Source organism: Dermacentor silvarum, chromosome 3 (assembly GCF_013339745.2).
Source record: "Dermacentor silvarum isolate Dsil-2018 chromosome 3, BIME_Dsil_1.4, whole genome shotgun sequence".
NCBI classification, from domain to species: domain Eukaryota; kingdom Metazoa; phylum Arthropoda; class Arachnida; order Ixodida; family Ixodidae; genus Dermacentor; species Dermacentor silvarum.
The window spans coordinates 13,114,970-13,136,990 of NC_051156.1; the positions used below are offsets into that span (position 1 = coordinate 13,114,970).

General features: G+C 46.4%; 1 protein-coding gene across 1 annotated transcript in view; it reads right to left on the reverse strand.

Annotated features, from left to right (window-relative positions):
* Positions 1–3,175: 3,175 nt before the first annotated feature.
* LOC125944182 (uncharacterized) overlaps positions 3,176–22,021 on the reverse strand; it is a 67,533-nt gene continuing 48,687 nt past the window's right edge. Inside the window, exons 7-8 of the mRNA XM_049664496.1 lie at positions 21,692–21,949; positions 3,176–3,460 (exon numbers count right to left, since the gene is read on the reverse strand). Of these exons, the coding sequence (XP_049520453.1) occupies positions 3,239–3,460; positions 21,692–21,949 (480 nt within the window). The 3' untranslated portion in view covers positions 3,176–3,238. The remainder of the gene's footprint in view (positions 3,461–21,691; positions 21,950–22,021) is intronic.

Consider the following 22,021-nt stretch of genomic DNA (forward strand, 5'->3'; position numbering starts at 1 on the left):
GGCAATACTGAAGTAACACAGGAAACAAGAGGAGGATAACCAAGACAATTGTCCAATAGCTATCGAAAGGTAATGACAACAACTAAGGCTTGGGCCTAACTTCGTTGAGCTGGGGAATGGACAACGCTTTCTAGACATATGGAAATACACGAAGGTGAAAATTATGATTTCCCATGTGGCGCGTTCATTACAAGAACTCTTGGCTATAGCCCGATGGCAGATGGCTGGCTCGCAGCTGTCTCATGCTTCTCTCAGAGTTAGCTAGCTTAGCTAGCGTGTGGGCGCTGTCCCAATGATGAATTTTGCTTGTGTTTTATAACGAACGCGTATACTGTATAAGCGTGCCCGAATAGCCCGGTAGCCTTGGCTCTTCTTCCCTATAATGGCCAAAGTGCACTGAACAGATTTAAATAAAGAGATTTTATTGTCACGTGAGCGTTGTCGTTCTTTTCTTTTTTTTACATAGGTGAGAAGTATTGCCGGGCACAAAATTGGTAGGTGCCAGAAGCTGGGAAGAATACAGACAGTGCACCTTAGCTACTCAGTCTTCATGTTCGCGGCCAAATTAACATAGTCATTTCTTTTCTTTACGTCCTTCTTACCTTGCTTTTGTATTTGACATCACGAGTCCTGACTCCATAGTCGGCAAGCTCTTACGTGCACACACAGCAGCAGTGGCCATGAAGCGCTCCCTCGCCATACAACTGGCTATATTGTATTGCATTCTAAGCTTTGCAATTGTTTTCTTAGATTATGAATTGACTGAAAGACGTTACGTGCAAGCTACTGAGCCGCTGCTGTTCATGTGTTGGCGAGAAGTGGTCAACCTGCCATATAATGCAGATTTTCCCCCACTATCGTTGCCACTCATGAGCAATTTCGAGGTGACGGTGTGGTGAAATCAACTTCAGAACATTAAACCGTATATTGGAATAGTACCCTGCGCTTGAATAGTAAACGACTACGGAATGTTACAGGGGCTCCATGGCAGTGTTTCTTTTCCGGTACGTGGCCCCTTTTAGTTGCACCAAACCTACCATGCTTACCAAACCTACCACTCAAAGAGGATGCCAACACATCAACACCATCCTCGAAGCGCGAGAAAGGTGCCCGGCTGCATACACAACCAATACTCCATACGTTCCGGCAGTGGCAGTGTGGTCTGTCACTACATTGCTTCAACCAATAATGCCGAAATTCATCACGAGGAATCGTGAGATCACCGCAGGAATAGTTTCATAATTATGAACATCAGAGGGACACACGACCAACTTGTCCGAAAACATTTTACGATCATCATCATAATCATCACGCCTATATTTATGTGCACTGCAGGACGAAAGCCTCTCCCTGCGATCTCCAATTACCCCTGTCTTGCGCTAGCTGATTCCAACTTGCGCCTGCAAATTTCCTAACTTCATCACCCCACCTAGTTTTCTGCCGTCCTCGACTGCGCTTCCCTTCTCTAGGTATCCATTCTGCAACACTAATGATCCACCGGTTATCCATCCTACGCACTACATGGCCTGCCCAGCTCCGTTTCTTTCGCTTAATGTCAACTAGAATATCGGCTATCCCCGTTTGTTCTCTGATCCACACCGCTCTCTTCTTGTCTCTTAACGTTAGTCCTAAGATTTTTCGTTTCATCGCTCTTTGTGCGGTCCTTAACTCGTTCTCGAGCTTCTTTGTTAACCTGCAAGTTTCTGCCACATATGTTAGAACCGGTAGAATTTACGATTCTAATGGACTAAACGTGCCTTAAGCGGAAGCGCTAAAATGAAGCTGCCACGGTTCCATTGCATCATGAAGACAAACGCCTGTTCAACGAACACATTTTTAATTGAAGGACCTTTATAACGAATGATTCCGTGTTTCCTGGCCGAATACGATTGTAATATATTCAGAACGCCTGCATAATAACGACCAATACAACCAATTTGCCTCTACAATATGAAGTAAGTTAGGCGTCTGCGATGGCGGATTTGCTGCTTTACAACGAACGCACGTAGTGTGAGCTGCGGTGCACTTAGGGAACACCGCGGTCGACGCCGTAACGAAGACTGCACGGGAACGTTCGGACACTGCAGCAGCCCATGTGAGCCGTACTCGGGAAGCGAAAAAGCTCTGGGAAAAGGTTAAATCGCACGCCGCTTGTTGCAACGCAGCAGCAGGTACGAATACGTCGTGGATCGTGACGACAGGAAGATATATTCGGAGCTGAAAGCGAGGTCGGCCAAGGCAGCAGTGACGAAGAGGCTGCTGACGAACTAAGCATTTTAACGACAAGGGTGGCAACAGAGGCATGCGACGTTATTTTTTTCGCACTTTGCGTAGCTACCGGGTTTCGCTGTGCAGCTTGCCGTGAACCTCGGATGAAGTCGCACTTTCGTGGGACGCAAAGTGAAGAAAAATTAGCGACTTTTTTCAACAATTCCCTCTTCATGGTAAATAAACGTAACATTTTCTTGAAAATGTTTAGCCTGCTCTAATGCGAATGGCACGATAGGCGAGCTTTACAACGAAGTGACCTGTATAACGGAGGTCCCAAGTGCTGCGTTATAACGGCGTTTGGTCTGGATCTCGAATAGCGCCATATGCCTTCGCGCAAGCACTATATGGCTTCGCGCCAGCCGCCAGCTGGTGTCAACAATGTGCGCTGTTTCCTAGGATTTTCAACTCGAGGCGCATGCCAATTGATCGACGCGTCCTTGCACGGAACAGAACCGCGGTATAAGAGAAGAATTTCCATCCAGCTGAGAGTAGCGCTAAACTATCAAAGGAAACCCACAAAGGTTTCTCAGCAAGCTCCTCAGTTGAAGACAAATTCGTCCTGGCCCGGGGATTGAAATCGGAAACAACGTCTTTCCGAAATGGTCGTTCTATAATCTGAGCTGAGCTATAGGAGGCAAGGAGATCGCAGAGCGAGGCCGAAATAATCCAAAAATCAAAGCGCAGGGTCAACGGATGTGGGAAATAGGTACTGTGGAATCCCGCAAGGTGGAGCAAGGTTCCTGAAAGGGAAAAATTGTCATATACTTGCGAACGGCACAAATCTATCTCGAAAGGAAACCCATGTGTGAGTTTCCCGTATGTCCTTGTAAGCTCGCTATGACAGAAAGTGCTCCAAGCGAGCGGCCATCCATACAGGCTCGCAGGACCGTATACGTTAGCTCTATTTTATTACTCGGTGGTGAATGGGGTGACGCCAACGTGAGGTGCGGAGCTCGCCGCGAGTGATTCAGAGCCCGTGGTCGACGAGGATGGCCTCCTCGAACTTCTCGCGACACTCCTTGAAGGCCTGGCGAATCTCGACCATGACCTCCTCCCAGATCTTGGTGACGATCACCATGACTTTGGTGTGCGCCACGGGCACTGCCGACAGGCAAGCACCCGACAACCCCCCGACGGCGCCGCCGCTGAGCGCCTGGTCCAGGATGGCGATCGTCGAACGGTACGTCACCTGTTGCAGGAGCGTTATTCTTATGATTTACACAGCGAGCACTCAAAGGTATGCAAGCAGCCGTGTTGAATTGTTTCTGTATTTTATTCATACAAATATCAACAAGGTACTAATACAATGGATGTACACGGCATTAATAGTGATTATATATTAGTCATATAACATGTCCAGCATCGATATTGGGAGGAATACGAATAATTTTAGCGTAAGAGATTTTTGTGAATGCACGTGCCCAGATTTCCTTCTGGTACTGTGGGGAACATTTCTTGCTGTGGAATTTTCTCACTTTCTTTACAACGGAAAAATTTGTACGTTCGTTGGAAAAAATATATGCAAGCATTTCGAGTTTATAAACAGCTACAAAATATTACAGCGATTCTTGTTATGAACTCTTAACCAATTGAACTGACGTAGTGCGTTTCACGTAAGGTGTACACCAGTCGCAGGCTGAAGAAGAATCCTATTCCACCTCGGGATTCTATGTTTTAACGTCCATTACATACCAGTCGAGCCAGCATTGTGCACTAGTATTCGAAGCGATTGCTAAGCAGGACAAATACGGTGAAAAACAAATTCTGGGGTTTTATGTGTCAGGACTATGAACTGAATATGAACACTTTGTAGCTGGGGACTCAGTATTAAGTTATACCACTCGGGGTTCTTTAACGTGAACCCGTATCTAAGCTCACGAACATTTTTGCATTTCACCTCCATCGTAATGCGGCCGCCGCTGCTCAGGCCCCACATGATACCTCGGGCTCACGAGAGCTATGCCATAAACACTTAGCTACCGCGGCGGGTAAGGCCATGTTGGAATTGGAAAGCTCTGCGTGGAAAAGATAGCAGAGGTGCGTTTCCGAGTCTCGTGCCATGTATTCCCGAGAAGAAAAATACGAAGTTGCCACAAGCAGCGTTTATGCGCTATATATAGCATAAATCATAAGAAGCCAACAAACAGCGCCACCAAGGACAACATAGGGGACATTACTTGTACTTAAGAAGTGAAATAAAGAAAGTATAAGTTATTCGAAATGAAAATGGATGAAAAAAAAAGCCCTTAACCTTGCACTCGGCCGCGCAACGCCTGAAACAGCGAAGCTGGGCGATCGTAGCCCAGCATTTTGCGGGACTGCGCGCGACCTTTTCATCTTATTACTCATGATGATGATAATTTCTTTTCGCGCATCTCGGACTTACGGCCGTCACTGCGCGTTGCATAGCGTAGATTGCAACATCGACACCACGTTGCAATGCCGACAACGCGTTCCAGCAGACCCGCTCCGTGAATGCGTCTCTCTCTCGCTCTCATTTTCTTTATCTCTCTCCCGGAAGTACAGCAAAGGCCTGGCTCCATCCCTGGCCTGCTCATCGTGCGGAGAGGAGGGAACAATCGACCATCTACTTTGTTCCTGCCCCGCCTTCTCGAAAGAAAGGGCTTCTCTTTACGCGTCATTCGAACACCTAGGACTCCATACGGACTGAGCTTCGCAGCTGCTCTTTCCCGGCCGGCACCACGGCTCCGCCTTCAGGCATCTTCTCACATTCCTGGAGGTCACGGGGCTGTCGTGCAAATTGTGAATGCGCCGCCTGACTACCCCTGGCAGTCAAGGGTGTGTAATCACCTGGACTTTCTCTTTCTTCTTGACATCCCCCGCCCCTTTCTCTTTCTTCTTTACATTCCCCGCCCCTTCCCCAAGGCGCTGAGTCGTGCTCCCCAAAGAGCTGCAGAGAATAGCGCCTCTTCCTCTTCACAGCCACAATCCAATCCGAGCATAGCGCGAAAAACCTCTTCTTCACCTCGCAGAGCAAAAGCGTGCGAACGCGCCCGCTGTAGATGAAGACGACGACGCTCGAACGCAATCATATGGTTCACATAAATGCATGTTCTGCAAGTGTGGCTGTTTAGCCTATAGTGGTTACGACGCTCGCCACGGGACCGTGGGCACGCGGGTTGGAATCCCGCCTTGGCAAGAAAGTTTATTTCTTGATAGTTTCTAGATACGAACCACAAACCACAAATTACGGCTGGCTTAAACAGCTTCGCTGTTAAAAATTGGAGGACGCTTAAGCTTCGCCTTTAAGGTGGTGGTCCCACTCTGGCGGCACGCGCCCCGCTTTTTCAGTACTTTTGGAGTAACCGTGGCGGCTCTTTTACTTAGGAATAAAGTTGTGGTATATACCATAAAAAGCTTAATTCTTGTAGATCCCATCTATATAGAATATAAGGAAATTGAATAATGTGATTTAGAAATAAATGTTCAAGAACAAGCATGAGATACATGGTTTTTGTGAACTGTGTCTCAGTTGTGACCATATTTAGAACAAACTACCGCACTTACTGCATTGCGGCTCGCTCTGTAGTATTAGGACATATTTATCTAGTTCCTAGACGTAGCAAAATAATTTTGAAATTTTTTACTTTTTTTGGATAATCTGCTTTTGAAAATTTCCAAATATCGCAATCTTCTGTTGTAAACAGCATGCCAACTACATGCTCAAGGAAGCTAAATTTTGGATAAAGTAGAGTTACCCGCCGTGGTTGCTCAGTGGCTATGGTGTTGGGCTGCTGAGTACGACCGGCCGCATTAGTAGGAAAACTAATAAAGTTACATGAATGAAATTTTGCCACGAGTACAACCAACTTCTTCGACAGTACCAGACGTCTTGATTACCAATATTCCCTCCAAGCATCTCAGTGCTGGTGTTATCAGTTCTCACGTGAGCGGTCACTTACCGATTTATCTTCTATCGGAATATATGAAGCCCTCCAACACGTTACAGCACCCGTCTACCAAAACTTACAGGCAGATAAATTCTTACACTCTGGAACGTTTTCGCTCTCATTTGCGTCTCACTGACTGGAGCAAAGTATTAGAAACTGTTGAACCAGAGAAAGCCTATATTGAGTTCATAAAAGTTTTCAAGGTGGTATATGACCAATGCTTTCCACGTAAATTACGAAAGCGAGCTCGGAAAGCCCGTAAACCATGGGTCACGTGGGAACACCTAAACAGTATGAAAGAAAAAGACAAACTGTACCAAACTTTTATGAAAACAAGAGCTCTGACAGACCTGCTTGCCTTTAAGCGTTTCCGGAATAAACTCAACAAACAGCTCCGTGGAGCAAAACAGACCTACCTCAGTAATCTTTTTTCTCCCGAGGTACTTAAACGGCCACACCTTGTGTGGAAGCGTTTGAACAACGTGCTCCACGGTGACCCCCAAGAAAAATTCACTTTATCAATTAACATTATAGGCGACACATTAACAGATACACGATTAGCGAACTCTTTCAACGACTATTTCACATCATTAGTAAAAAGTAAGCACGATCCCAAATGCATCCAGTACTTGCGAACACCAATACAGGAAAGTGCATTCTTGTTTCCCACTACCGTGCATGAAATTGTAAGTTCTGTGATGTCACTGAGAAACAGTATGTGTACCGACGTTGATGACTTACAGATACAACCTGTAAAATATGTTATCGATACTATCGCGCCAATTCTAGAGCATGTGATTAACCTAATGTTTGTTGTTGGTATTTTCCCTAAACAACTTCAGATGTCAAAAGTAACCATAATATACAAGGGTGGTGATATCAACAATTTATCTAACTATAAGCCTATTTCAATAATTCCCGTTTTCTCGAAATGCATTGAAAAATTGATATATAAGCGCATGTCCAGTTTTACTACGAAGCATAACATTATTACGCCTTGCCAGTATGGCTTCCGGAAGGGTTGTTCAACTGAAACGGCTCTTCTGAGGCAAAAGGAATTTATCTTGCAGTCATTTCAAGATCATCTATGTACACTAGGCATTTTCATTGACTACTCAAAAGCATTTGACTCAATTAATCACCATTCCTTGTTTGAGAAATTGCAACATTATGGCTTTAGGGGTACTTTCCTAAAACTTATCACTTCTTACTTTCATCACCGTAGGCAGCAAGTCACTGTTAACGACTTTGTATCCGAATTCAAGCCAGTTACTGCTGGTGTGCCTCAAGGCAGTATTTTGGGCCCTTTACTCTTTAACTTGTACATAAATGACATCGTAAATACATAGTGTGCTAAACTTAGTGTGCTAACACTAAGTTTATCATTTACGCGGACGACACAAGCATTTTTATTACAGGCCATGACCCTTCAAAACTCGTAGAAAAAGGCAACGCAGTACTAAAAAAAATCCACACATGGAGTGTTGCCAATTCATTGAACTTAAATGCGGCAAAGACAAATGCAGTATTATTTCGACCTCTGAACAAAAGGCTGAATATCACCGACAACTTAAAATTAGGGTCATCAACTATAGAGCTTTCACGCGTAGCTAGAAGCCTTGGCGTCAGTTTTGAAGAACATATGACGTGGACAGATCAATTAAATGCAACCTTAAATAAACTTTCAAAAACTGTAGGCATCTTATGCAAATTTCGCTACATCCTGCCTCAGAACATAAAGTTGTTAATTTACAAATCGCTATTTTTGTCCAACCTATCGTACTGTTACTTAGTTTGGGGCACGACCACCAAAACTAACACTGAAAAACTACACAAACTTCAAAAGAAAGCACTTCGAAATATCGTTAATGCTGCATACAACGCACACACAGAACCAATTTTCAAGGCTCTCAATCTATTACCAGTGAATGAGGTTTACCGTTCAATGTTACAGAAACGCTATACATTGGCTACGAAAAACAACGACACGTTTTTTACAGAATTGTCTGGGTTAAGACAGGCTGAGCATGTGCACACCCTGAGGGTACGCGAAGTCTGGAGGGTGCCTAGAATACGAACAAATTACGGCACACAAATGTTAAAATACCAGTTACCTGTGCTACTTAATAATTCAGACCTTCACATGTAACATGCTCGCGTGTCTTGTTTGTATTTGTATAAAGATGGCATTATCAGTTCCTTTAGCATTTCCGACCTTACTAGCGCATTTATGACCATTCAGTGAAAAACCTATCTTCCTTATAATATACAGATTGGTTCCTTTGTACTTCTGTATTGTATAATCATGTGCCTTGTTTGCCAAGCCCGGGGGTACAGACCCTGTCAAGCCTGATTAATGCCTTTTTGTCTGTACCCACCAAGTGTCATTGATTTTCATTGATCCTGAAATAAAAATGATTGATTGAGGTCGCGGGATCGAATCCCGGCCATGGCGGCCGCATTTCGATTGGGGCGAAATGCGAAAAAACCCGTGTACTTAGATTTAGGTGCACGTTAAAGAACCCCAGGTGGTCCAAATTTCCGGAGTCCCCCACTACGGCGTGCCTCATAATCAGATCGTGGTTTTGGCACGTAAAACCCCATAATTAAAAAAATAAAGTAGCGTTCAAGGAATTTACATTTAGGACGCAAAATTTCATTCATGTAGCTTTATCAGTTTTAAAGCGCAGCTTCGTAGCTTTATTACCTTCCCACAAAAATGGGCAAAAATAAAACCAGAATCCTAAATATTGCTTAATTTCGGCCGCATTAGTAGGAAAACTAATAAAGTTACATGAATGAAATTTTGCGTCCTAAATGTAAATTCTTTGAACTCTACTTTATCCAAAATATAGCTTCCTTGAGCATGTAGTTGCCGGGCTGATTACAACAGAAGATTACAATATTTGGCAATTTTCAAAAGCAAATTATCCTAAAAGTAAAAATTCTAAATTATTTTGCTACGTCTAGGAACTAGATAAATATGTCCTAAAGCTACAGAGCAAGCCGCAATGCAGTAAGCGCGGTAGTTTCTTCTAAATATGGTCACAACTGAGACACAGTTCGCAAAAACCATGTATCTCATGCTTGTTCTTGAACATTTATTACTAAATCACATCGATCAATTCCTTTATATTATATATAGTTGGAATCTACGAGAATTAAGCTTTTTACGGTTTATACGACAACTTCATATCCTAAGTAGCAGAGCCGCCACGGTTGCTCCAAAAGTACTGAAAACGGGGGGCTCGTGCCGCCAGAGTGGGACCACCACCTAAGAGTTGAACACGATAGCGTTATCGGGCTCCGTTAGCATCACATTTTTCTTCATGAGTAGGCTTCACTGCAACACACAACGTGGGAAAGCCAGCTCACAAAGACCAAGCTAACGCTGATGCCCTTAAAGTCGGCTTCGCTTTGAAACACAAATGCATTGCTGGGAAGACCATTTACAGGAGCAATTTAAACAGTCATATCAAAATGTGAAGGCCATAGGACCTTTTTTTTATTATGCTATTGTTCGCTGTTCCCCGAGGCGCGCGCGTGTCCAAAATTTAGAAAGGCTCGGTTTTCAACATTCCCCTCAATCTACCCTAGACCAAAAGTACAGCCAAATACTATTAGAATTCGACGACGCTTAAGCTTCACCTTTAAGAGTGGAACGCGATAGCATTCGAAGATCTCTGGCTGCTTATCAGGCTTCTTTCTCGTATATTCAAATTCCAATCCGACGCTATCACGCCTGTAGGTTGTGGTTAAGTCGCACTTTACGATTTTTCTGACGCATTTTACTTTGAGAAATTCAATTTTTGTTCACTAACGCGTTGCACTACGCGGAGGGCCTGTGTGGTCGTGGTGGTTCGGGATTATGTGGTTCGGCGTGATTATTTCCGCCAGACGCTGATGCTTAACACCGACGCCGCAGCCGACGCTGGATTTTCTGCGACACGGGGCCCTTAATGCTGTCACGTTAAAACAACTTGCCGCAGGTGGGGAACGATCTCACGTCTTCGCATTACGCGTGTAATGCTCTTACCTATGCAGCTACCGCGGCGCCGTTTTCCCATCCACTTTCTGGGGTGTCTGTTTTACTACTAGCACTAACCCTGGGAGTGTTAGCCAGCGTCGCCACTCACAAATTTTGGCGGCGGATGTGGAACATCCTTTCTTCTGGTGTATATAAATAAATAAATGAATATATATATATATATATATATATATATATATATATATATATATCAGTGAAGCAAGGAATCACAGTAGCCGGCCCAGGAATAGTTCAACAAAATATATAGAAGCACGTAGGAAAAAACATATAACAGGACTTTACTGACGTTTTGGCCGGGGTCAGGCCAAAATATTGTCACAGTATGTTATGTGGAATATATAATGTGTATATATTGACAAGTATACATGTTTATCTTTCACCAGTGGCCGCTTTCCACCGGCTAACAAATGTTAAACGTTATCGCTCGGCGCAGGACGCGCCTGTATCGGAAGTTTCTAGAACGTTATCGATGCTTCTTTCCATTGCCTGTTTTCACCGACGCTTATGTTATCTGATTGCATGACTGACGCGAATTGTCTAGAACTTTCTGGAAGACACGCGGGCATCAGGGATTAATCTAGAACCTTCGATGACTCAGGTATAAAAGCCGACGCGTTTCGCCGCTGATCAGATTTTCGACGATCGCCCACTGTGTTCGGCGCTATCGTTGTGCTTTGAGTGTACCTTGCTTTTGTGGGCACAGGTTCGCCCAATAAACAACCAGTTTCGTCGAACACAGTTTTACGACTGTTTTCTTCAGCGCCACTACTACGTGACAATATGTATCATCATCAGCCTATATTTAAGTCCTCTGCAGGACGAACGCCTCTCCCTGTGATCTCCAATTGCCCCTGTACAGGATTTAAAAAAAAGCACGATTTAAAAAAGAGGAACGGCGCTACGCGAAGCAAACCTAGTGCGCATTGTTTCTAGTAAAGTGGAGTAACCGCCAGTAATGTTTTCGTTACTGCGATTTAATTAGTTTACTGTAATTTATTATCTTACTCGAGAATTACTGTCCTAATTATGAAAGTGTCAATGAGAAAATTGTAGAGCAACATGAAAAACTCCCGATACAGCTTTCTGTTGCTGAATACGGGCTACATAAACGTTTTTTTCCGAGCGTGAAAGGATCCCGCGAATACATACAAAAATTGCCGCGCGACTGGCCACTCAAGGCGAGTTGCGTATAATCGCGGGCTTCTTTCACACTCGCAAAACACATTATGCAGCACGTACTGAGCAACAGACAGCTGTATCGGGAGTTTTTCATGCTGCTCTACAATTTTCTCATTGACACTTCGATAATTTGGACAGTAATTCTCAAATTAGATTATTAATAGCAATTAACCAATTAAATCTCATTAACGATAAAATTACTGGCGGCTACTTCAATTTACTGGAAACAATACGAACTAGGTTTGCTTCGCGTAGCGCCGTTCCTCTTTTTTTAAATGGTGCTGCGTGATAGCTGGGACACCCTGTATATATTGACGTGTGCTCTATTTAGACATATAGACGACGATGACGATATGCGCTTTAACGGACTCCGTGTAGTACGATAGGGGGAATTTGAAGACGAAGAAGACGTCTTTTGTTCTGGTGGTTTTTCAACAGGTTGTTCCGGCGTCTTGTTCAACGTGTTGCTGTCTCTTGTTGGAGTTGAACCGCGACACTGGTGGAGACGTGGTGTACACAACCCTGCCTGATGCTCCGGACTCCTCCTGGGAGCCGTTCATCCAGCTCATCTCCAATTACAACTCCTGTGCATCGCTTCCGTCGGCAGTGGCTAGGCCTTGCTCCCGAGCTCAACTCCCTACAAGAACGCTCGTCTGGGCCCTGTCTACATCTGCCAATGGCGACCGCCAGCCCGCCACAGGTTCCACGAGTTCCACAAGACAGCTCTACTCACAGTCCGTCCCAGGTAACCCTTCTGAAACCACTGGTTCCCGATCGCTTTCACGGTGGCATACATGAAGACGTTGAAGACTGGCTTGACCAGTACAAACGCGTTGCCACAGTCAATGGGTGGACTACTCAACAAAAGCTCTCCCACGTATATTTCGCCCTTGAGGGTAGTGCTCGCACGTGGTTTGAGAACCGTGAAGCCAGCATCGCTTCATGGAATGATTTCCAACATCAGTTCATTGAAACATTTGCGAGTGTCGATCGACGGGACCGTGCCCAGAAACTAATTGAGTTGGGCATCCAGAATCCCAACGAAACTGTAGCAATGTTTGCCGAGGACATGGCCCGCCTGTGTCGTAGAACTGACCCTCACATGCCTGAGGAAAAGAAGTTGCGCTACCTTATGCGTGGCGTAAAAGAACTATTCACCAGACTTGTACGTAATCCACCGAGTACCGTGGCTGATCTTATATAGGAAGCAACTGGTATTGAACACGCACTTCGTCTAGGAGGCAGGCAGTACGATCGCTTGCCCACCAGCACCGATCGCCCCTTCAAGGTTATCAGCGACCATCGTTCACTTTCATTATCATCATCATCAGCAGCAGCAGCCTATATTTAAGTCCACTGCAGGACGAAGGCCTCTCCCTGCGATCTCCAATTACCCCTGTCTTGCGCTAGCGCATTCCAACTTGCGCCTGCAAATTTCCTAACTTCATCATCAAACCTGGTTTTCTGCCGTCCTCGACTGCGCTTCCCTTCTCTTGGTATCCATTCTGTAACCCTAATGGACCACCGGTTACCCATCCTACGCATTACATGGCCTGCCCAGCTCCATTTCTTCCGCTTAATGTCAACTAGAATATCGGCTATCCCCGTTTGTTCTCTGATCCACACCGCTCTCTTCGTGTCTCTTAACGTGAGTCCTAAGATTTTTCGTTCCATCGCTCTTTGTGCGGTCGTTAACTTGTTCTCGAGCTTCTCAACCTCCAAGTTTCTGCCCCATATGTTAGGACCGGTAGAATGCAATGATTGTACACTTTTCTTTTCAATGACAGTGGTAAGCTCCCAGTCAGGATTTGGCAATGCCTGCCGTATGCACTCCAACCCAATTTTATTCTTCTGTAAATTCCTTTCTCATGATCAGGGTCCCCTGTGAGTAATTGACCTAGATAAACGTATTCCTTTACAGACTCTAGAGGCTGACTGGCGATCCTGAATTCTTGTTCCCTTGCCAGGCCATTGATCATTATCTTTGTCTTCTGCATATTCATCTTCAACCCAATTCTTACACTTTCTCGATTAAGGTCCTCAATCGTTTGTTGGAATTCCTCTCCATTGTTGCTCAATAGGACTATGTCATCTGCAAACCGAAGGTTGCTTAGGTATTCGCCGTTGATCCTCACTCCTAAGCCTTCCCAGTATAAGAGCTTGAATACTTCGAATCATGCTGTGAATAGCATCGGAGAGATTGTGTCTCCTTGCCTGACCCCTTTCTTGATAGGTAACTTTCTACGTTTCTTGTAGAGAACCAAGGTAGCTGTGGAATCCTTGTAGATATTTGCTAAGATATTCACGTATGCCTCCTGTACTTCTTGATTACGTAATGCCTCTATGACTGCTGGTATCTCTACTGAATCAAATGCCTTTTCATCATCTATGAAAGCCATATAGAGAGATTGGTTCTACTCTGAAGATTTCTCGATTACCTTATTGATTACATGGATATGATCCATTGTAGAATATCTCTTCCTGAATCCAGCCGGTTCTCTGGGTTGGCTGAAGTCAAGTGTTGCCCTGATTCTATTGGAAATTATCTTGGTGTATATTTTATACAATACTGGAAGCAAGCTTATGGGCCTGTAATTCTTCAATTCTTTAACGTCTCCCGTAGTGGTAGTGGCGTGGAGCAGAGGGAGAATGCCCAACTTCAAATCTGAAGGTCGTAAGTTCGAATCCTACTCCAGTCCACTACATTGTCAGGCATGGAGTGGTGCCTGACACCGGCAAAAAATATATATTGCCGAGAGCTAGTGGGGCTATACTAGTTCAGGTGCAACCAAACTAGGCAGGCCCACTAAGCATCATCAAAGTCACTCCCTCACCATAACAGGAATTGGCCTCCCTGGTACAGTATTCGGCCACTACCTCCCTCCTGACTCATTCACTTTGCTGGCTCACAAATCTTACAGATTTTTCCGGGCGATTAGCACGTTGGAGCCTTAGACTTGAGGTAATGCACAAGTCGGAGAAACGGCATACCGACGCTGACTGCCTGTCTCGGTCACCCATTGACTCGGCTCCTACCGATGAAGAAGAAACAGCATTCCTCCGTCTTCTCGACACGTCTACCATTGCATAACAACAACGTGACGACCCTGAGTTGCTTGGCCTGATTACCTTCTTGGACGGACGAACTCAGACGGCACCTAATAAGGCTTTCGCAAGAGGATTGACATCATTTTGCATAAGGAACAAAGTTCTATAGAAAATGAACTTCTCATCGAGCGGATCCAACTATTTGCTCGTCGTTCCGACTGCTTTTCGTAGTGAAGTACTGGAAGCATGGCCCAACCTCTTCTGGGCATCCAGGATACACGCGAACACTAAACAGAGCGCGACAAAGATACTATAGGCCCGGACTGCCCGTTGCCGTGAAAGATCACGTTCGGACCTGCCTAGATTGTCAACGGCGCAAGTCACCTCCAACGAAACCAGTCGGTTTGCTACAACCCGTTCAAGTACCGCAAACGCCATTTTACCAGATTGGAATGGACTTCTTGGGTTCACTTTCTACCTCTACCACTGGTAACCGCTGGGTTATTGTTGCAGCTGACTACCTTACTCGCTATGCCGAAACAAAAGCTATCCAGAGAGGCACTGCAGCAGAGGTGGCACAATTTTTCATAGAGAATGTTGTGCTGAGACATGGCGCACCAACCATCGTCATAACAGACCGAGGCACCGCATTCACAGCCCCGCTTTTAGATCACGTCCTGAGGCTCAGTGGCACGACTCATCGAAAGACAACAGCCTACCATCGCAAACAAACGGACTAACAGAGCGCCTGAACAAAACTCTTGTAAACATGCTTTCAATGTACGTGAATAGAGAGCACAAAAATTGGGACGAAATTCTGCCTTATTATCAAGTTTGCTTATAACACGGCTAAACAAGAAACTACACGGATAACTCCATTCAGCCTTGTCCATGGACGTGAAGGTAGGACGATACTCATGCGCGATGCCACGCTACCACACGAATCTGATGACATTGACACGGATGCCGATGCATTTACGCAACGTGCAGAAGAAGCCAGGAAGCTCGCGCGCCTGCGAATACACCAGCAGCAAGAATACGATGCAGGTCGCTACAATGTCCATCATAGGCCTGTAACTTACGAAACCGGTGACAGAGTATGGGTCTGGATGCCTATACGAAAACGGGGACTATCCGAGAGGCTGCTGAGGCGATATGCTGACGCGTGCTCTATGTAGACATATAGACGACGATGACGATATGTGCTTTAACGGACTCCGTGTAGTGCGACAGGGGGAATTTGAAGACGAAGAATACGTCTTTTGTTCTGGTGGTTTTTCAACGGGTTGTTCCGCCGTCTTGTTCAACGTGTTGTTGTCTCTTGTTCGCGTTGAACCGTGAAACTGGTGGAGGCGTGGTGTACACAACCCTGCCTGATGCTCCGGTTTAGGCAGGGATATATTGGCTGGTGCTGACAATCTGTCTCATGCAGCGCTTTTCAAACTGAGTGAAGTGTGGCGCGTCTGCCTCACTAATCTGGAGGTCGCGAGAGCCAACGCATGGGTGACGTGTGGGCGCGATTCACAGCAGCCGCCGCCGACAGCCCTACCAGACGACGCGCTCAGCTCTGGCGCCATCTCGTAGCCATCGACGCCGCACAACGCTTTTCTCACGCTTTCGCCATACCCTCCTCCACTTTCCGCCTCATGGTTTCCCTGTGACTTCCTCTCCGTTTTCATCCTCACGTCTTCCATCCCTCTGAGGTGCCGGTGGAGGGCGCAAGTCGTGTCGTCTAGTCTTCGCTTGAGCCATTTCTTTCAAGACGAATACCACGTGAGTGTCCTCGGGGACACTCACACAAAGCAGAAAGTGTGGGAGGGTAGCAAGGGTCCTAGCATATTTGGACGGGTATAGCGGCTGCAAGTCTTCAAAGAGGACATGCCGAATATCCGCGAGTTAATGGGAATGTCAGAGAAGCGCTAAAGCTACACCGCACGTTCCTTTAGGAGATACACACAAGTTCCTCTAGTAGGGACAAGCGTGATGGCACAGTCCACAGCGATGGCTTCTCACCGGTGCTCATTCACCCGGTACTGCAGCACACGAGATACTTGCGTAGCTTCTTCATGGGAGACATGGCCACGCCGGGCTGAGCATGACGCATATGAGGCATTAGAAATGAGTTTGGCATACCCGGATACTTTCAGATGTGAGAACTGCTGTACAGGGTGGATAACCGACCAAGATTAGCTAGCATCGGTAAGCTTTGCAATCCTTAACAAGGTGTTAGTCACCCTAAGCTGCTCTAGGCTAAGAGTGACCGTGTGAATAGGAAGACCAAGAACCAGTTCCGGCACCTACTGCATTAAAGTGTGCATGTATACAGTGTGTTTGGCCGCAGTTTGGCTATGATATAGCAGAGTACTTAGCAAGCGTGAACCCCCTGGTTGAGATGTCTGGCATCTGTCTCAAGGAAATATGGAGCATGATGGTCGGTCACAACTGTGAAAGGGCGGCCGTAGAGATAGGGTCGAAATTTTTGTATTGACTACACGATGGCGAGGCATTCCTGTTCTGTAATTGTGTAGTTGCGCTCAGCAGGAGAAAGAGCACAACTTCATAAGCCGCGACTTGCTCTTCAGACTTCCGATCCCGCTGCAGCAGGACAGCACCAATTCCATGCCCACTGGCATCGGTGTGTAGAATAGTAGGGGCGGTTGCATCGAAATGACGGAGCATGGGCCCTGACGTGAGAAATCATTTAAGGGTCTGGAAGGCGGCTTTACAGTCATCCGACTACACAAATGACGCGCTCAAAGTCACAAGTTTGTGTAGAGGAGCGGCGATGGTGGCGAAGTCACGGACAAAGCGGCGGAAGTAGGACGCTAGTCCTAGAAAGATGTGGAGTTCTTGGTGTGGTTGGTGTGGTTGGTGGCGGAAATTGCAGCACTTCAGCGATTTTATCGGGATCAGGCTAGATGTCATGCTTACTGATGACGTGGCCCAATACTTAAATGCTTCGGCTTGAAAAGCGACACTGTGTAGTATTGAGTTGGAGACCAGCCTTTGCTAGACACACGAGAACTTGGTCTAGACGTTGTAGGTGCTGGGAGAAACTCGACGAAAAGATGACAATGTCGTCCAAGTAACAAAGGTAGGTATTTCATTTTAAGCCACGGAGTACTGTATCATACGTTCAAACGTAGCTGGTGCATTGCGCAGTCCAAAAGGCATCACGTTAAACTCGAAAAGGCCATCAGGTGTAGCAAACGCAGTCTTTTCTTTATCCGGCTCATGCATTGGAATCTGCCAATATCCGGAGCGCAAGTCGAGGCTCGAGAAATACTCGGCACCTTGTAAGGTATCCAAAGCATTGTCGATACGAGGCATTTGATAAACATCCTTACGGGTAATTTTGTTTAGCACCCTAGAATCGATGCAAAAGCGCACAGCGCCATCCTTTTTTTAACAAGCACAACAGGAGAAGACCAAGGGCTTGCTGAAGGCCTTATAACGTTGCGTGTCAGCATGTCGTTCACTTGTCCTTCTATAACTTTTCGCTCTGACGGTGACACACGGTACGGGCGACGGCGAATGATGCGAGAGCAGTCTGTTTCAATTCCATGAGTAGTTGCAGTGGTCTGACCCGGTCCTCGCGAAGAAGCGTCAAAACAAGCTTCATGCTTCATTAAAATGGTGAGGAGTGCATTGGTCTGGGCTGGATTGAGATCTGCACCCAAGGCGGCCTTAATAGCAGTAGTGTGGCCGTCTGAGGGCGTACAATGCGTGGAAGACGTGGCAGGCGAAACATTGACGACACATAACCGGCGCAGCGCCTGTCTCGCTCAAAGGTGGCGTAGCCTCGCCTTTCACCTGGGTGACGCCTAGGACAGTCGGTTGCCTCAGTTGACTTTCTTCCGTCTACTGACCTCGTCGTAATCCAACGTACTGACCCATACTGCCGTACGCTGATCGACCAACTTACTGGCTTGGCACGACCCCCCCCCCCCCCCCCAACAGTCGCTTTTTGTATTTTTGTATTTTACATTTCTTGTATTTACCATTTTACTATCGTACTTTGCTACCAATTTCTTATGACTATTTACCCCAACTAAAACTGTATAATCGGAAGCCTTTGTACTTGAACGTTCTAACTGCTTTTTATTATTATTATTATTTTTTTGTTCACTTGCTGTAACCGACTCCCCTCTTTAATGCCTTTGGGCCTGAGGGTAATAAATAAATAAATAAATAAATAAAATAATTAAAGACGCGGCGAATCAAACTTAAGATTTGGTTAGATATGGTGAGTTGATGAAAAGTTTTTATCGCCTTAGTATTGGTTGTCCGGTATAATACCAGGACATACGGCCGATTTACGGGGTACGGGTATGACATCTAGTGTGATGGTAACAATGTGATCTGCTTGTCTGCGAGCGTGTTTTGTCACAAGTAGCAGCGACGACTTGCTAGGGGAACGTGTGAGACGTTGACGTAGACCGTACACTGCTCGATGGTGTCGCCATCCTGGAACTGTGTTCTCTCTTTACCCAGACAGTTCCGACGTATGCATAAAATGCGTGTTACTATAAGAAATCTGATTGCGGAGAGGAGGGAGACTTCGCACGACACGTTTGAAGAAGGAATAGGATGCCCCTGAGGCTGCCGCGTTCTGCAAACACTGCCAAAGGAGGGCAGAAATGGCAAGTTAACAGTAGGGGCCCATTGCGCACAAAGGAATTTTCTGATGTAATGGTACGGTGGGAAGCAATACAATTCGGAGCCTCGGCGAAGGCTGCAGGCTTTCTTCGAGTTTTGCGTGGTATTTGGTGAAAAAAAAATATTAGGGCTAAAAGCAGGAATGAGGGGCGCAGCAGCTGCGTTAGAGGATGAATTTTTTGCAGTGTACTTCCTGCCGCAACATGTGCTGTGCTCTTGCATTCAACAAAACAACAATGTTGGTTAGACGAAAATATTAGATAGCACGAGAATTATATGAACATTTTGACAGATGTCTTATGAAGGGCCGGTGTTAGGCCGCTCATCTCTCGAACATGCAGAATGGGTGGTGTAGGGTTGCATGATTGTTTTGTATATACTTTCGCAGTGCCGCGAGTTGCCCACCTGATTTATGAATAGGGAGGCCTCCGCTCCCCAGTGCGTACGGGCAGCAACGGTTTCTGGTTTTGAGGGGTCGGACGGCCCGCGTGGTGTCGGGTGACGAGCCGCGGCGCGCGCCGGGGGGGAGGGGGGGGGGGGGGGGTTGCGGAGAACGGATCCGGAGAGCATGTTCTTGCGCGCGCTGGGTTGGCATTCCGCCGATGGTCATAGTAGGTCTAAGCGGACACACCTCGAGTGGGACTGCTCTACGCGGCGTTGAGGCGCCGGCTTTCGAGTCCCCTGCTGGCTAGAAACGGCGCCGAGGTTTAAAGTGGCCTAGCAATGTTGACCACGTGTTGCGTGTATGGAGCGGGGATCCACTCCCCTACGCGTCCGGGCGGCAACCAGGTGTATCTTGTTTTGAGCGCTGAGAAGAGCCCGCGTGGTGTCGAGTGACAACTTACAGTGCGCGCCGTAGAGGCGCGGTGCGCATGCGAAGATCGCGTTCGGAGAACGTCGTCCGGATTCCGCCAACGGTCATTATTTTTTCACGCGGAAAAACCTTGAGGGGAGACTACGGTACGCGGTGTTGTGACACCAGCTCCCGGGCCCTTTGTTGGCTAGAGACGCCACCGAGGTTTGAGATGGCCTAGCAATCGTGCGTGCCTGGCGTGTTTGCAGAGGCCGTCACTGACCACGTGGAAATGGGAGAGGGAAACGAAGATGCAGGAAGAAGGAAAACAGTTGTTTTTCAATACATTTACTTTTAAGAGTAAGCCCATCCCTTTGGGTTGTGGCTCAACAAACTTTCAACTCTCATTGGCAACGCTGTAATCACAAAACCTGATTGATCAGTAAGACTCCGTACGATGCAACGCTAGTCTGAGCCGTAACCACTTCGTGGTAGAACAGTGAGACTCGGTTGGTCGTATGTAGTGACAGTTGTCCTAGGCTCTAACTTATGAAAAAGTGGAACAGCAAGGCGCTGTTTACTTGTGTGTTTTGCATCAGTGTTCTTTTGCTAACTCTGCATTCGACTGTGTAAATATTTTTTGCTACAATATATCTTCAAGTCTTGTTACCTCCAACCTGCCTCCTGCTTCATCAACGCCGATAATCACCTTGAAGAGACTTTTATCGACTTCAAGGAGAAAGAACAAACTTAACTGCCGGGATAACGTAAAATTATTCTAATCTGCTTTTAACCAAAATATGCCATTAGCCCTATGTGATAGGTCAGGATGGCTCTGGCCCAGCCCATATAGGAGAAACCCGAGCCAATTTGACCTAACATGGAGGGCTAATCGTAGATTTGGATTAGAAATAGATTACAATTATCTTACGTTATACCAGTCCAATCATCCGTTGTACGAAATGTACTTGATTGAATTGCAGACTGTCAAACATACAGGGGCGGAATTCACAAAGCTTTCCGTGATAGGTAATAAAACGTTCACCGTCGCATTTGCCGGCGCGAGTTTTAAATGCAAAGCATTTCTTGGAGAACATTTGCCCCTTTGAGAGTATCTATCTATCTATCTATCTATCTATCTATCTATCTATCTATCTATCTATCTATCTATCTATCTATCTATCTATCTATCTATCTATCTATCTATCTATCTATCTATCTATCTATCTATCTATCTATCTATCTAGCCGCCTACGTCTTGGTGCTCTCATGGTCGTTTCGTTAACTTGGTATATACCAAAACTGGCAGAGTATGACAAGACTGCATGACGAACATAATTGATAGGTCACATGAATGTCTTGACATGCGTGTCATATAGGTCATGAAACAGCCTCCTACGTGTTGGTGCTCCCATGGTTGTTTCGTTAACTTGGCAGGCTCCCCGCAGACTGCTTCGCGTAACACTGATTCCCACAGGGCGTGGGATCTGGCGGCTCTTTTATGACCAATTTTGAGTACAAACTGCTTATAGTGAATCCGGACCCGGATCTTGCAACATTGTCACGTGACATGTGCACGTGACGAGGTTGTGATACTCACACACACGCACGCACGTATACTGCGAGCGAGCGAGCGAGCGAGCGAGCGAGCGCGCGCACACACACACACGCACGAGGAAGCATAATAAAACACGCCGGTGGTAATGATTCGTCGTGAGCCTCGATGCCGCTGGAAATGATTATAAACGATGCGCATAAAAAAGCGCACTGAAGTCGACGCACCTGCCAGTCGTGGTTCGCGAGCTCCTCGTACCGGCGCAGGATGCTCGTGTAGATGTAGATGCGTTGCGGTATGGAACTGGTGTCCATGTCCATATCGTCCTGGCGCGCGTTGCGCGTCGTCTCCTCCTCGACGACATAGCGCCGGCTCTCCTGGACGCGTCCGATGAACGCCGTCCACGCCGAGTGGATGCTCTGCGCCACCTCGTCCGCGTTCGCGTCCAGCGACGACGCCCAGGCGCGCAAGTACGACGAGTCGAACTGCAGTTTTACAGCGAAGCTGTTAGCCTCTAGTTTGGTCGGGAGTTTTCGCAACGTGCTCACCCAAAAACG